The 16873-nt window shown below is 36.1% G+C and overlaps 1 protein-coding gene across 4 annotated transcripts; it reads left to right on the top strand.

The window, feature by feature from the left end:
• The first annotated feature begins 2286 nt into the window (after positions 1-2286).
• On the top strand, positions 2287-16615 carry NUDT12 (nudix hydrolase 12). Of its 4 annotated transcripts, none has more exons than XM_068980186.1 (7): positions 2287-2406; positions 5017-5228; positions 5771-6360; positions 9435-9602; positions 11233-11346; positions 13473-13672; positions 14618-16615. In XM_068980186.1, the coding sequence occupies exons 2-7, from the start codon at positions 5023-5025 to the stop codon at positions 14726-14728; spliced, it is 1389 nt and encodes a 462-aa protein (XP_068836287.1). In that variant the 5' UTR covers positions 2287-2406; positions 5017-5022; the 3' UTR covers positions 14729-16615. The 4 variants fall into 4 exon arrangements, with proteins under 4 accessions (XP_068836287.1, XP_068836290.1, XP_068836289.1 ...); XM_068980188.1 differs by having other exon boundaries at positions 2291-2500; positions 5021-5228; XM_068980187.1 differs by having other exon boundaries at positions 2291-2500.
• The last annotated feature ends 258 nt before the right edge of the window (positions 16616-16873 follow it).

Below are 16873 nucleotides of genomic sequence, written 5' to 3'. Positions count from 1 at the left end.
TCCCCTTCTCTTCTGCCCTCAATCCCTCCCAGCATCAGAGTCTTTTCCAATGAGTCAACTCTTCACATGAGGTGGCCAAAGTATTGGAGTTTCAGCTTTAGCATCAGTCCTTCCAATGAACACCCAGGACTGATCTCCTTTAGGATGGACTGGTTGGATCTCCTTGCAGTCCAAGGCACTCTCAAGAGTCTTCTCCAAAACCACAGTTCAAAAGCATCAATTCTTCAGTGCTCAGCTTTCTTCACAGTCCAACTCTCACATCCATACATGACCACTGGAAAAACCATAGCCTTGACGAGACAGACCTTTGTTGGCAAAGTAATGTCTCTGCTTTTCAATATGCTATCCAGGTTGGTCATAACTTTCCTTCCAAGGAGTAAGCGTCTTTCAATTTCACAGCTGCAATCACCATCTGCAGTGATTCTGGAGCCCAGAAAAATAAAGTCTGACACTGTCTCCACTGTTTCCCCATCTATTTCCCATGAAGTGATGGGACCAAATGCCATGATCTTAGTTTTCTGAATGTTGAGCTTTAAGCCAACTTTTTCACTCTCCTCTTTCACTTTCATCAAGAGGCTTTTTTTAGTTCCTCTGCTGCTGCTGCTAAGTCACTTCAGCTGTGTCCGACTCTGTGCAACCCCATAGACAGCAGCACACCAGGCTCCCCCATCCCTGGGATTCTCCAGGCAAGAACACTGGAGTGGGTTGCCATTTCCTTCTCCAGTGCACAAAAGTGAAAAATGAAAGTGAAATCGCTCAGTTGTGTCCAACTCTTAGCTACCCCATGGACTGCAGCCCACCAGGCTCCTCCGTCCATGGGATTTTCCAGGCAAGAGTACTGTTAACATTTTAGTACTAATCATTTTGCAATAATGTTCTTTTTAAAAGCCCTTTTATAATTTAGATATATTCATAATTCCAGAAAGCTTAACCTTAAATACTTATCAATAAAATAATATGATGTCTGGAATTCATTTTAAAAGAATCCAAAGGACTGGAAGACTATGTATTCATTACCAGGGCATCTTCCTTACCCAAACATCGAACCCTGGTCTCTTGGCACTGCAGGCAGAGTCTTTAAGGTCTGAGCCACCAGGGAAGCCCCAAGAATACTGTTGTGGGTAGGTATTCCCTTCTCCATGGGATCTTTCTGACCCAGGGACCCAACTGGTGTCTCCTGCAATGCGGGCAGATTCTTCACCATCTGGGCCACCAGGAAAGCACTTATTTACACTAGTTGATTAATATAGGTGCATTTGTTAACTTACTTAAGATATGTATGAATACAGAGATTTGGTATCCCAAGTGAGTTGACTAAATTTAGTATTTCTGATATCCTGCCTCATCATTAAAATCATTAAAGACTGATAACTGCTCAGAGAAAGAAACATAGAACAAAGTTAGAAGAAAAAAAAAAGTAGTTATGAAAGTACAATGTGGGTGGGCACGCAAAAACTTCACTGAGTAAAGCAACTTCCAATGCCTACAATCGGGGCAGGAAGCAAGGGTCTACCTTGAGACTCCTTATCTGTTACGGAATGCCAAGAGGGCAATTTAGTAAAGAAAAAAAAACACCTAATCTGGGAATTAGAAGGCTAACAATGCCGAGCTTTGTAAATCACAAATCACTTGACCTGAGTAGGTTTTGGAGCATGACAACACAGCAAATTAAATAATAACAGCAACGATAATAATTGTGTTGCGTGTACTAGCTGCAGACCTCGCACTTGTCCTCAGGTCTTTGCATACTTTATCCTCAATTTCATAGCAACCCAAGGAGGCGGTGTAGGCGACTGACGTAAACTTTTTAGAGGGGTACTGAATGAGGTAGGCATCAATACATGGGACCGTTTCTCAAAAGAGGAGACTGAGAGTCGGAGGCCAACAACTCGTTTAAGGTTCTACACTGGAACGACTTGGTCCAGCCAATATTCCAAGTTTGTTTAAACACGAAAGAATGCTTTGAACACTCCAACGCACTGAACTATACATACATGAAAGAAGCTTGTGGGGGCTGGGTGTGAAATTCTGGAGAACTCAAAACTTCCCACAGACCTACAGGTTTTCGTCGCTTTAGACACCTCGGTCCCACGGGGGAAAACAAAACAAAACAAAACAGACCTTCACTCACCGCTAGGAAGCCTGTCCTCACCGCTGGACTTCAAGCCCTGGCTTCCCAACGGCTCCACTTTCTCTCATCGTCGGTGTGTGACCTTCGAACTACAACTCCCATAAAGCCGTGCGCGGACACCTGCCCTTCACCGGAAGTTCTCGAGGCTCCATCCGGCCCGGAGTGTGGGGTTTCCCCGGCTCTTGGACTACAAACCCCGGTGTCCTTACTGTGGTCACCTGTGGGTTAGTAGCAGAAGCGACGAGTTGGCGGGCCCAGGGCCCCTTCTGGAGCTGGTAACCAGTTCTCTGTGCTCTTTCCGTCTCCGCGCTGACGGGCTCTGCGCTGTTGGGTGGTGTGGCGCAGCCTCGCGCTAGGGCGCGGACGCAGGTGTGGACTTAAGAGCCTAGGCTTCCGGGAGGGGGCTGGGCGCGCAGCTGACCCAGCACAGTCTGTGAGGTGGGGATTCGCTATGGGTTCACTTCACTATGTTTGAACAATTCTCACAGTCCTGGCACGGAAACAGACGTTCAAGGAACTTGGAGACGCTGGGGAGACCGTGCATGGGGCGGGGAGGGGGGCGTTTGGTAGGTGAGCTGGCCCTCGGGAATGCCCCAGAAATTCGGGTCGGTGACCGCAGTGACAAAGTTGTTTGTGAGGTCTGCCTTATCACTTGAGCCATGTGGCCTTGGACCAGTCAGGGGCCCTGGTCCACACACCCATAAAACTGGGTGTTGGTTTGGTTCAAGGTTGTGAGACCGTTTAAAGTCAAGATACTTTAAAACCGTCTCTGAGGATCGTCCATATTCTTGGAAGCCAAGGGCAGCATTAGGCTAACTGAATCACCTCATCCTGCCTTCAAACACCTTGTCTTTAGAAGAACCTGAGGAGAAATGAAAAAGTAAATCGAACAGTAGAGCTGGACTTTAGACTTTGTGTGCTCTTCTGGAATGAGTAATGGTTCTGTTTCTAGATGGCCTTTCTGGCGAGAAAGCGTAAGGGGGGAAAGTATACATTTTCTACTCTTTTCTCCTGAAAATACCGTATGCATAAACATTGCACTGTGGGTAGTGAATGATACTGTATTTTTGGAGGCCACTTTTGCAGTCAACCGGGAGTGAGTGGACTGTGGAGGAAGTGAGGCAGTGACCATGACTTAAATATTGCCTATAGTAAACCAAACTGAAGAACCTGGATGATATGATTTTAAGGAAAAGGCAACTTCAAAGGGAAAGCCATACATGAGTCAGTATACAGCAAAATAAAAATAAAATAAAAATAAATCCTGAAATGCAAGATAAAATCCTGAAAAGTAGCTTCTGTTATTCATAATGTTTTTAATGCATTTAGAAATCTTAATATGAAGAGAATGGTGAAGTAAATTCTAGGGTAAATCAAAAGAAATGAATTGTTTTCTAATCCAGAAGTCACCCCTCCTAATTTATGTACAGAATTTCAGTATTTTGTCTCTATTCCTGTGAATAGTTTTAGCCTATTTATAGGTAGCAGAAAGATAATAAACAGGTAAGGTGAACAGACACAAAATAAGAAAGTTAATCTCCAGCCCATTTTTTTCTTTAAATATTGTCATGCTGCTACTGATAGACAATTGATAAACAAAATTGCAGTCAGAACCTTAAAGACAACTGCTGTCAAAAATTATGGATTATATAACCTTTCTTTATAGCCTCAGTAGGTTATTCTCAGAAGGTAGAAACCTAGTTACAATCCCAAATCTTTTCTTAATAGAATTTCACAGAAAAAAAAAATCATGCCTTAAAAAAAGTACTTTGAGGAGTTTATAGACAACTGAAATATGAACCATTTCCCCCAAAATTGTGCCCTACCACAACTCAGTGGTAATTGTGCCCTACCACATTCAGCCCACAATTAGGAAGCATTTATTAGAGGATATGGAACAATTAGTTTCAATCTCTGGGTCAGGAAGATCCCCTGGAGAAGGGCATGGCAACCCACACCATTATTCTTGCCTGGACAATCCCATAGACAGAGGAGCCTGGTGGGTGTCAGACCATGGGGTCCAACAGAGTTGGACACGACTCAAGCAACTTGGCATGCACACATGCACAAGCACATAGAACAGTTCTTTCTTACTGAAGTAACAGGGTGACAAAGCAAAGTTAATGATTTTAAAAGCTTCTGTGATTCAAGGGTAGACAAAATGACCAACGGAACAAATAATAGATCCAAAAATACATGGTCATCTCATTTATGACAAGTCTAATACTGCAATATAATGGGACAAAGACAATAAATTTGAGAATGACCCTGACTCAAATGGATTTTATCTATTGGGATAAAAATGTATCATGACCCTTACCTCACACCATGAGCAAAAATCAATCCCTGATGGATTAATCAATCCCTGTGAAAGGTAAAGCAATACATTTTTTCACATGAAACTTAGTTCTTTGAATAGGATCATAATTTCCCTGAGAGGACAGATCTATTTCTAGTATCCTTTAGTCTAAGAGAATACTACTTGTCATCTGCTAAAAACACCTGCTTTATTTCTATCTGCCTTAACTCCCCTCATGCCCTGATCTGTATTGAAGTCCCTCTGGTTTGCCTCCAATGCACTTTCCTGTTTGTCATATCTTTTACCTTATCCTCCCTCCCACTGATGTCACTCCCTTCAACTCTTTTCCACCAAGTTCTTTATACATTATTTTATACATCCTTCATGTTGAATTACATTTAAAATTCTCAACTGATAACAGTTTTTAAGTGAATCCTGTGATGACACTTGCCAGTTACCTTTTTAAGAGTAAATCGTTTTAGAAACCATAACTAGTGTTCTAATTATATCAACACTCTGATAATGTTCAATCACTGATACAAGAAAGCAATTGTAAATCAGTTTTTTCCTATTTTCCTGTTTTAAGGAAGAAATGTCTTCTGTAAAAAGAAGTCTGAATCAAGAAATAATATCCCAGTTTCACTGTTCAGCTGCAGAAGGAGATATTGGCAAGTTAACAGCAATACTCAGTCATTCTCCATCTCTTCTCAATGAAACTTCTGAAAATGGCTGGACTGCTTTAATGTATGCTGCAAGGAATGGGCACCCAGATGCTGTCCAATTTCTACTTGAGAAAGGGTAAACATTTTAGGCTGTGCCACCTGAAGAGTGTCTGGTTTAATTTATGGATAATGTATTTTCTTTTCAATTTTTCATATAGCCATAATATTGGGCTTGTAAATAACTCATTGAACAGTCTTGTTATATAATAGCATAATTTCTAATTTAAAACTTAACTTTTTTATTGGGGAATTAACTTTTCATACTTAATAGCCAAGCAGTTAATGAGTTAATCTAATTTTTTTCCAAAACAAAAAATGTAAATCTGCCTACGATGACTACTGAAAACTTCTTGTAAAAATTCAATATCTCCTTACAGCACATAAAATGTATGCTTTTTATTTTACAAATAATCTCCCAGAAATTTTAAACATCCACTGTTTCTAACTTTTAATCATTTATGATTGGTTTTTAACCTTTCCATTAATATATTATGTTCTAAAAGAAAATGAAATTATGTAATTATTAAATAGAGGGACTATCATGTATATCTAGAAAATTTTATTGTAATAAATACTGAAGAAAATGTTTGCTAGTTTATTTTTTGCTTCTATCCACAGGTGTGACAGATCCATTGTCAACAAATCAAGGCAGACTGCACTGGATATAGCTAAATTTTGGGGTTATAAGCATATAGCTAACTTATTAGCTAATGCTAAAGGTGGGAAGAAGCCTTGGTTCCTAACCAATGAAGTGGAAGAATGTGAAAATTATTTTAGCAAGACACTACTGGACCGGAAAAGTGAAAAAAGAAATAATTCTGACTGGCTGTTAGCAAAAGAAAGCCATCCAGCCACAGTTTATATCCTTTTCTCAGATTTAAATCCCTTGGTTACTCTAGGTGGCAATAAAGAAAGTTTTCAACAGCCGGAAGTCAGGCTTTGTCAGCTGAACTACACAGATATAAAGGATTATTTGGCTCAGCCTGAGAAGATCACCTTGATTTTCCTTGGAGTAGAACTTGAAATGAAAAAAGAGTTTTTTAATTATGCTGGGGAAGTCTCAAAAGAAGAAGACGATGGGTTGGTTGCATGGTTTGCTTTAGGTATAGATACTGTTGCTGCTGAAGAATTTAAGCAAAGGCATGAAAATTGTTATTTTCTTCATCCACCAATGCCAGCTCTTCTGCAATTGAAAGAAAAAGAAGCTGGTAAGAAGTGAACACTTGTTTACTTGTATTGGTAATAATCTGATTTGGGGTACTGGGTTAGAATTGCATGTATCTGCAATTTCTAGGAAGCACACTTTTTCTAGGAAGCAATAAAATCAGGCTGTCTTCAGGAGAAACTTCCTGATGTTCTTACCCTAGAGGACTACTCTTCTGGGTGGTAACAGCAGTTTTAACCCTAATGCATACTGGTTTCATTTGATTGTTCAGTGAATGATTATTGAGTGCCTGCTATACACTAAACATGCTGGCAAAGACCTTGACTATTTTGCTTTGTTTTCTGTTGCTTGTTATACCAGTTCACACGGGGTTGTATATATCATGCTCAGAAATGAGGGATTTTATCCTAAATTCCATTTAAATGTTGTAATCTGGCCTGTGTTAAAAAAAATAAAAATCACTTTAGCTGCTTTGTAGCTCATGAACCGTAGATAGTTAAGTGTGGAAGTCAGGAATCCCGTTAAGAGGAGGTTGAAGATTACAGTAGCCCAGGTAAGAGAATGCAGTGGCTTGGATTAGTGGAGCAGAGAGAAAGGGAGAGTTATGAGATATTACAGAGGTAGAACTGATAGGGCTTGAACAGTAGGGTGAGACTTACAAGTGAGAGAGAGATGATGGTAACATAGACTACAGCCTGAGTTGTTAAGATGATAATAGGAGAGATGGAGGAAAAGTGATACAGTCAAGGTATATTTTGGAGAGAAAATCAGCAGTACTTGTTAATGGAGTAGGTGTGGAGTATATAACAAAGTGAAAGATTAAAAGGACTGCTAAGTTTGAAACTTTAATCATTTGGTAGATACTAATAAGCTTTATTGATAAAATAATACAGTCATGGGTAGAGCAAGAGAAACAGGACAGACTTGAAGCAAATAAATGAAGATTTTATCTTTGGGCATGTTAAGTTTTAGAGACAGGAAACAGAATCTGGAACAAAGAGGAAAGAGCTAGAATATACCTGTATGAGAGTCATCAACACAATGGTGGTGTTTAAGTCCCAGGCTACTTTGAGGTTGCATAAAAAGTTGAGAGCAAGCAAGAAAGGGAACCTGAGAATCGCCTGAATCCCCCTGAGTTCTAGAGGTCAGATAGGAGAGGAGCCATCAAAGATGATGTTGACAGTATGGCTACAAGTAAGAACAGGAGATTGTGCTCATAGAAACCAAGAGAGCAAAGTGTTTCTTGGAGTTACTAGTCAAATATATTGAATGCTGCAGAGAGTTTGAGTAAGATGAAGATAAAGAATTTTTTTAAGAGTCTTTGGTTTGGTAACATGAAGCTGTAGGTAATTTGACGAGAGGAGTGTCCATGGAAGAGAAGGAGTAGAAGGTGTACTACAGTAGACTGAAGAGTTCATGGGAGGGGAGGAAGGGGTCACTTGTCAGTGTCCACTTTCCCTTAGGTAACCTGGCAGGCTCTTCCAGAGACCTCTTAGACACTCATCTCAAAATGGAGAGTGTTATGTTTTATTCTCTACATCTGTGGAAAAAACACTATGAGTTTAAAATTTCTTCTCTTTGAAGCTGTATATGTATACAGCTTCAAAGAGAGTCACACAGAGTCAGACACGACTGAAGCAACTTAGCAGCAGCAGCAGCAGCAGCATGTCATTACAAGATCTTAAAAAACAGTAAGGAAACTGAGGCTCTTTCACTCAGCTGCTGTGTAACCTTATATAGTTCCATAACCTTTGTGTGCCTCAGTTTCCTTCTGCCAAAAATGAGGATAATAATGGTACCTACATTATAGTGTCGCTCTAAACATTAAATAAGATGATGTATGTGAAGGTCTTTGCTGGGTGCTTGACACACAGTAAGTACTCAATAAGTGTTAGCTTTTCTTATTGTAATGAGAGTAAAATAATGGGGGTACTTTGAGGTAAGTTACATATTACAGAGTAACAGAGCAGGCAGATATTTAATATTGCCTATGTTCATTGAATGTCACTGTTCCATTTGTTTTAATTTATGGCTTATTCATTTTTCCCAGTTTAAAACATTATTGCTATTTATGGTTATTTTACTTCAAAATCTTTAGACCAAATAATCTATTTTAGGGGAGAGAAGTTTTGTCAGGCATTTGAAATGTAGCATTTCTACTCTTATTGCCCCAATTCTACTATTTTTGGTCAGGCCATACTAATTATTTTTTGAAGTATTAGGGTAGAGGTTGTAGACAGGGTGTACATAGTCTTAAGATTTATTCCATTGGGCATTTTTGTCATAAACAAAGTTAATCATAAGAGTTGTAAACACAATATTTAAAAACCTGTTAATAATGGTCTTAAATAATTGTCAAAAAAAAATATTCTACGTACTTTCTAGTTATAAACAGAATATGTTCCACAGCGACACACATCAGTACTGTCTTAGGCACCAAGGAAAGTAGAGATGGATTCCTACAGTTTCCTAGTAATATTTCGTTTATGGTCCAAATCTAAGTTAGGAACTGTCTTTGTAGTATATTTTTATGTAAGTCACTATTGTAAAGTCTTCCCTGGACTTTCCTGGTGGCTCAGACTGTAAAGAGTGTGCCTATGATGCGGGAGACCCAATTTCAGTCCCTGGGTCAGGAAGATCCCCTGGAGAAGGAAATGGCAACCCACTCCAGTATTGTTGCCTGGAAAATCCCATGGACGGAGGAGCCTGGTAAGCTACAGTCTATGGGATCACCAAGAGTTGGACACGACTGAGCAACTTCACTATTGTAAAGTCAGTATACACTAGAGTCATGTATATCCAAAATTTGCAAATCACCTATGGTAAAAGCCTAAACTAATACAGTGTATATAGATATTAGTACATCCATCTTATATGAGAGTTTTATTTCATTAGTCCAAATTAAAGGTGAACCTAATTTTCATTTGTCATCTGTAGAATTTAAATCTTTTAATTAAAAAGACATATACAGATAACAAAAATAGAAAAATAAAACCTTTGATCACACACCTACAATATAGTACATGTCTTTATTATGACTTAAGAATGTTCTTTCCTTATGTATTAATTTGTTTACCATTTGTCATTGAATTAAAGCTTCTTTTGCTCCTGTCATAGGGGTTGTAGCTCAAGCAAGATCTGTTCTCGCCTGGCACAGTCGGTATAAGTTCTGCCCAACCTGTGGAAATGCAACTAAAATTGAAGAAGGCGGCTATAAAAGAGTATGCTTAAAAGAAGACTGTCCTAGTCTCCATGGTGTTCACAATACATCATACCCAAGAGTTGGTAAGCCTTTTCTTTTACAGTGAAACCTCGGCCATCTGGAAACCTTAGGGAATAAGACATTCTGGAAAGACAAGATTTTGAGTTGCTAAGGAGCTTTACCTTTTTATTAAAAGCATGTTTAATTTCACCATTAAGTGTATAAGTATTAAAGTGAAAGAAAGTGAAAATGAAGTCGCTCAGTTGTGTCTGACTCTTTGCAATCCCATGACCATGGGATTCTCTAGGCAAGAATACTGGAGTGGGTTGCCATTTCCTTCTCCAGAGGATCTTCTGGACACAGGGATCGAACCCAGGTCTCCCACACTGCAGGTAGACTCTTTGCTGTCTGAGCCCCTGGTGGGCTATTAAAGTATTATTACTATTAAAGTATTTATTACTATATAGTATTAGGTAAAGTATTAAGTATTACTATACAGTATTAAGTATTAAAGTATTACCTAATTTGATGGCTTTTAAGTAAAGGACATTGTACATAACTGACCATCTCTTAACGTTGGGCTAATCAGCATGAATTTGATGCATTGAGGTACAGGATTTCAAAAGCCCACCATCTGGGTCCATTTAGTGAAGAGAGGGGAAAAAAAAAAAACCACCCTCACAGTCCAGTACTTGCTTGTGGCATCACCAAAACAGCCTGGAGCTAGCTTCTCCATACTGCTGATGTCTGCCTCCACCTTCTCTCTCCCTATCGCTGCTTTGAATTGGCTGTGGACTTGGAAATCTGATAAACCAGCTCTTTAAAACTGCGCAAAAAGGGACAGACCCAGCCACACCTGAGGAGGTCTTCTGGGAGTAAAGTGCATGGCCTAGTGACGGGTGTTTGCTGCTTAGAGCATTTCACATTTGATTACCGATCCTCAGTCATAATCTAGTGAGGTGAACTCACTGAATTAGTGACCTCTCGAATCGTTCCAAAAGGCACTAATGCAGTGAATATTATTTAAATAAATTAATATTTTAATGGCTTAAACTTAACCATCAAGTCATATTAGCTTTTAAAAAACACTTTGTTAAGGACAAGAAAGGGGTGACAGAATGAGATGGTTGGATAGCATCACCAACTCAGTGGCCATGAGTTTGAACAAACTCTGAGAGATAGTGAAGGACAGGGAAGCCTGGCATGCTGCAGTCCATGGGGTCACAAAGAGTCAGACACAACTTAGTGACTGAACAACAAACAACAATAAGGATTGGGATGGAAGGAAACATTTACTATGGTAGAATTTGAATTTTCTCCATACTAGGTATTAGTTAAACTTCTTTCTAATTAGAAAAATAAGCCTAGCATACTGTAAGTATACAATACTTACAATAAATCAACATTTATTGTGTACTTACAGTATGCTAGGCTTATTTTTTTAATGTTTATTTTTTATTTTTATCTTATGCTTTTTTTATGCTATTGATATGAGAAAGAAGACAAAAATGGCCTTTCTTTAGCTTCCTGACAGTATTCTATGCAATTTCCCTGAAATACTCTGTCTTTAGGCAGATAGAAACAACCTGTTGTAACTAGAAAAGAGTCTTGTTCTTACAGGAGGTACACATTTGTATTATCCTATTAGTGACTTTACACAGTGAGTCTAAATTGTTTTTTCCTATCATTCATACATCTGATTTTTTTAAACAGATCCGGTGGTAATCATGCAAGTTATTCATCCCGATGGGACCAAATGTCTTTTAGGCAGGCAGAAGAGATTTCCTCCAGGCATGTTTACTTGCCTCGCTGGATTTATTGAACCTGGTGCGCCTTTTCTGTATAATTTTTATAGTAATTGCCATTTAACGTATGATTTCTAAATAAAAATTTTGGACAGCATTTGAAAGTAATCTCTGATGAACTATCATGTTAAAACTGGGGTATTTTAAAATATTTTCTGTGTTTTAAATAATATAATTTTTGTTGTCACTAGAGGAATAATTTCATCTGTTTTAAAAATTCTTTGCTTTTTCGTATATTGCTCTTACCCAAGGCATCACTTCCTTCTGTACTAGACTCAGTTGTCACCTTTTCAGAGAGACTTTCCCAGATGGCACCAAGTAAATTAGTTAACCCCGTATCCTACATTCACAGTCCCTGTTATCCAGTCTGGCTTTTCCCTAGAGCACTCATAGCACCTAACAGGGTATATGTGTAAGTATATATTTACTTGTCTACCTTTCTTTTTATTGATTTATTATTTGCTAGTACAAGAAAGTAAGTTCCATAAAGGCAAGGACTTTGTTTTATTTATGCTCTATCCCAAACCCTTGGAGCATATGCCTCCTATGTTGTAGAAGTTCAATAAATATTCAATAAACATTTGTGGAATAAATGAATATATCTAATTAGCACATGTTTAATCTCAATTTCCAGTATCAATCTACACTGATAGATAATAATAGTACTAAACATATGAACTTTTCCGAAGGCTTTCTGTATATTAAATCATATCATCCTCATACAACTTTACATAGTAGATACTATTTCACCATAGTGACTGAATAACTTGCCCAGGAACAAAGAGCTAGTGAGTGATAGGACAGGCATTCCGACCTGGGCAGTGTGGCTCTAGGTCCATGCTCCTAATTACTATGCTTGCTCTAGTAGCTCTAGGTCACTTTTTCAACTGCTATGTAGCCTCCCATTTATGAATAGTCCACAATTCATTTATCCATTCTGCTACAAGCTTTTACCATTAACAGCAACACTGCAGTGAATCCTTGTGTACATTTGGCCTTCATACGGTGTATATCCGAGAGTAGGGCTGCTAGCTCATAGACCATGAGCATCTTAATCATTTCCACATATTGCCAAGTTATTTTCTGAAAAATCCCTGCCAGTTTACACTGCCTCTGGAAGTACATAAAAAGTCTGTTAGTCCTCATCTTTACAGAGTCAGGAATATCAGGATTTTTATTTGCTGTTCTGATGGATATGAAGTGGTATGTCACTGTACTTTTAACTTTTATTTCCCTGCTGATGAAGCATCTTTTTCAGATGTATGTTAGGCATGCAGTTTCTTTCTCCTTGAATTTTATATTTTATATTCTTTGTCTGTTTTTGTTTCGGTTGTTTAATCTTTTTTTCTTATTGATTTTAGGGGTTTTTTAATATGTACTGCATGCTAATATTTATTTAGGTTTGATCTTGCAGATATGCTAGTGTAAGAGTTATCTTTTCAATATTTTTTATAAATATAAATTAACTTTATATAGGAAATTTACTAATCTATTTGAAATAGAAAGCTATATTTAAATAACAGAATATTTCTAAACTTTCAGATAACCTTAACTTACAAATTATTCCGTTTATTCTAATTCTCAATTTCAATAAATCAGAAATATAAATTCATTTATAGGCATCACTTTATTTTACCATAGCTGGGTCAGTAATTATCTAGAGAATAATTATTTGGAAAGAGAAAATGAGTTTCATTTTATGCTGTTTTTAAACTTTTAGTGTTATTTGGTTTTTAACTCTTTGAAAAACTGTTATCTGTAATACTTGTTTGACAACATAAGAAAAATGTTTCAAGATTTTAGTGAGGAAAAGGTTAGCCACATAAACAAGATAATACATAAAATGTTTACATAGTGTTTAGCCAATAGTAAGTAGGTACTGGATATTTGTAGCTGTTACAATTTTTTAAATATAACAAATTTAGGCCTTTAAGAAATGAAAAGTTTCCTGGCATTTTCCTTCTGTATGTAGTCGTATATTTAAAAAAATAATGTTTCTTGAATTCCAATCTACTTTTAGGCTTCTGCTTTCTGATTCTATGAACTGGGTTTCTGTCCAAAGTGATTTTCAAAGGTTTGAACCATTTGGAGCACAAAATGTCCAGGGCATGTTCATCAGCTACTTGTTCTTTTGCCCCGTTTGATTAGGGGAGACAATAGAAGATGCTGTTCGGAGAGAAGTAGAAGAGGAAAGTGGAGTCAAAGTTGGCCATGTTCAGTATGTCTCTTGTCAACCGTGGCCAATGCCCTCCTCCTTAATGATTGGTTGCTTAGCTGTGGCAGTGTCTACAGAAATTAAAGTTGACAAGAATGAAATAGAGGATGCCCGCTGGTTCACTAGAGAACAGGTAAAGTTCAATTTAATTTCCTTCTCCTATTGATTGTTCTCTGACTGTATTGGTTTGGGCATGTAGCAAGGATACATGTTTTCAACAAGTTGAATGAATGGCTATGGCCCCCTCATCATTCATGGATTACAACATAATTGATGTGCTCTATGTTACTCCTGCTGTGACATACTTCTAGTAATGATGAGTCTGTGCCATTTTCTTATTTCAGATCCTGTTCCCTGAGATTAGTGATCCTTTCAGTGGCCTTAAAATGCGTGGTCATTATTTCAGATGAGAAGCAGGAATATTATTATTAGACATAGTTTATAGTATTGAAACAAGTAACAAAAATATCAGTAAAACTGCATAAAAGTTTAGAAAAATTCTTGATCATTTTAAATGCACTTGACCAGACTGACAAAACTGTTTAACAAAGATACACTCAGAACTTCTTAAAACTCATCCTTAAGTAGTACAGTGAAAGATAAATTACTTGTCTGTGTCTTGTCTAACTCAGTGTCTGTATATAGAAGACAGGGGTACACTACAGTAGTAATAACCTGAAATCCTTTATCACTTTGCCTTCACAAAATTAATTTTATTTTATGCTCAACCTCTAAAAGTAGAAATTAGATTTTTTTCAGAATTTGATAAAAGGAAATTTTTTCTAAAAGTTCATTTTCACTTTGAAAATATATGTGTAGCATATACTTTGTTCTTTCATGACCTTATTTTCATCAGGAAAAATGCCTTTCTGAAATATTTTTAAAATTGAATCACTATTTCAATGAAGCAGCTAAAAACACTGTACTGAATTTTGCATGTTGAAAATGGTTGTTATTGCTTTCTCCTTTTGTTATTCACTGTGAAAGTCATTACATTTTAAATCGTTTTAAAAATAGAAATAATATTTAAGTATGATAGTTTTGAAATCCTAATACGTTTTACTGTGGTGTATTTTAGGTTGTGGATGTTCTGACCAAAGGCAAGCAGCAGGCATTCTTTGTTCCACCGAGCCGAGCTATTGCACATCAGTTAATCAAACACTGGATTGGAATGAACCCCAATCTCTAAATCAAATAACTAAACTTTGACTATGTCTAATTGATTTCTAATCCTACTTATTCCTCAAGTGAGATTAGAAATGTTTAATGCTCTTTAGAATGTCAGCTTTTGTTAAATCTGAGTCAGCATTCTCTGAACTTTTTTGAGGGGGTTGTGCTCAACAGTTTTATCTCACAAAACTGTATCTCTAATAAGAGAAATCATGTTGTAAAGAAGTAGATTCTAAAATGTAAATAAACCTAAATTTCATTGCCTCTTATAAGCATTCACCATTCACTAAAGTTCTTTTGTGAAAAATGAGACAAAATATTTGTAATGAATTTTAAGCTTAATTTTTTAAATATTTTCATTATTATGAAGGTCCTTTTGGTTGTCGTTGGTTGATTTTTGCTCAATTTACCATTGTGATCCACTTTTTTCTCCTGGTTCTATTATTCTGTCAGTGACACTGTTATAGTGTTGCTACTAATCTATTTTGATCAGTGGTAAGAATTTCCTATTTTAACAACTCTATTAGTGATCAGTATACCACACCTTCAGGGAAGGAGAATTTAAGTGAGAGAATACCATTGCGTCTGGGATCCCCTTCTTAAACATAAAATTAATTAGTATATCTATTTGTTAACTATACTCAAAGTTGTTTTTTAAGACAAATTTGAAGTCTCTTCTTTTTTCCCTAAAATTAAACATATTTGAAAGGAATTCTTTCCAAAGTCAGATATTAAATAAAATCTCAGATAGATTTACTTATTAAATAAAATGGCTTATGTCATTTTGTGATAAGGGAATGTATCTTCACTAGGAGAAAATTATGTAATAATTACTAATAATATTTATTAAACTCAAATACAGCATCTTGATTTTAGCCTTATTTCAATATTCTAAGAAGCATTTATACAATAACTATATTTTAGAACTGAATCAGTACAATTTTAGAGAAAGTAAATTGTAGTAGTTCACAATTTTGTAACATAGAACTGTTATATTTCACAAGGTTATTTTGAAATTGTTTCAAAGGGTCTTTTATAAATGTATAAATTTATATAATTTGACTCTTTACTATTGTAGAACTGGAAGAGAACTTAAAAATAATACATGTATGTAGTTCACTGCCCTTTTTTTATAGATAAGGAAATCCTAAAAGGTGAACTTAATTAATTTATCCATTAAAAGTGAATTGATTAATTGATGACAGTTACACAATTACTAGTTATAATTGTTAATACAATTAATTATTGTTAATACAATTAATTATAATTACAATTAAGTAACTTAATTATTGATACAACAGTCTGTACTGCACAGTGCAGTATTCTCACTCTAATAGGAAGTAAAAACTATTACTGAAAATAAATATGTAATAAAACAGAGAATGATAAGACTAAATTTATTTCCCAAATACTGTTAATTAAAATTTTAGGCACTAAAGTTCATTTAAATAAGTTAACTTTTCTAAACAAAACTTCATTTTACTAATGAACAATGATTTTCTTAGTAATTGATAAAGATATTGATATTAGGACTTTAGACAAAATTCAAACTTATATAAGACATTTAGATACATAATAAGATTTGAACTACATAAGTATATAGAAAATGGTGTGCCTTCATTATTATAAAATATAATGACTCCAAGTTCCATTTTATCCCAAATGTACTTTTAATACTTATAGATTCTAAGATTACATCATAAAATTCTAGATTTTCATAATGTTAGGGTAGCCAAGTAAAATATAAAATATCAATAAAATTTATGTTTAGCTTTTGATTTTTAATCCTATACTCAGGGAGAATCAATATCTAAGTAAATTATTGTTTTAATAATTATTCTTAAATTGCTAACCTCTGAGAGGTAGATAGTTACACATAAATAAAAGGACTAGCAAAGAAATATTAGAGACTCAAGTACCGTGATTGTGTCCTAATGAAAGGAAGGTAACAATACATTAAAATATTTGTTTATTTTCTGTTTCATGTGTCATGTGTGGTTTTTTAAAATATGTTTTGATAAATGTTTTCTGAAAAATGGAAAAAGCCAAATTTTAGTCATCTTTCTCTGTTTAAAATTAGTAGTGTAGAAACAAAAAATACAAAAGCCTTTTACAAAGTTGCCATATTTGGAAGGCTTAATTTTTATAATTTAAATGTATTTAA

The sequence above is a fragment of the Capricornis sumatraensis genome, chromosome 9 (genome assembly GCF_032405125.1).
Source record: "Capricornis sumatraensis isolate serow.1 chromosome 9, serow.2, whole genome shotgun sequence".
In the NCBI taxonomy this organism is placed as follows: Eukaryota; Metazoa; Chordata; class Mammalia; order Artiodactyla; family Bovidae; genus Capricornis; species Capricornis sumatraensis.
This window is presented reverse-complemented; position numbering and strand designations above follow the sequence as displayed.

What these genes read in the sequence shown, in the direction of transcription:
- NUDT12 (XM_068980186.1), top strand. Translation starts at nt 5,023, where the DNA reads ATGTCTTCTGTAAAAAGAAGTCTGAATCAAGAAATAATATCCCAGTTT. An exon ending in ATTGAAAGAAAAAGAAGCTG is followed by an intron (nt 6,361 to 9,434) that starts GTAAGAAGTGAA and finishes CTCCTGTCATAG; the next exon opens with GGGTTGTAGCTCAAGCAAGA. An exon ending in GCTGGTTCACTAGAGAACAG is followed by an intron (nt 13,673 to 14,617) that starts GTAAAGTTCAAT and finishes GGTGTATTTTAG; the next exon opens with GTTGTGGATGTTCTGACCAA.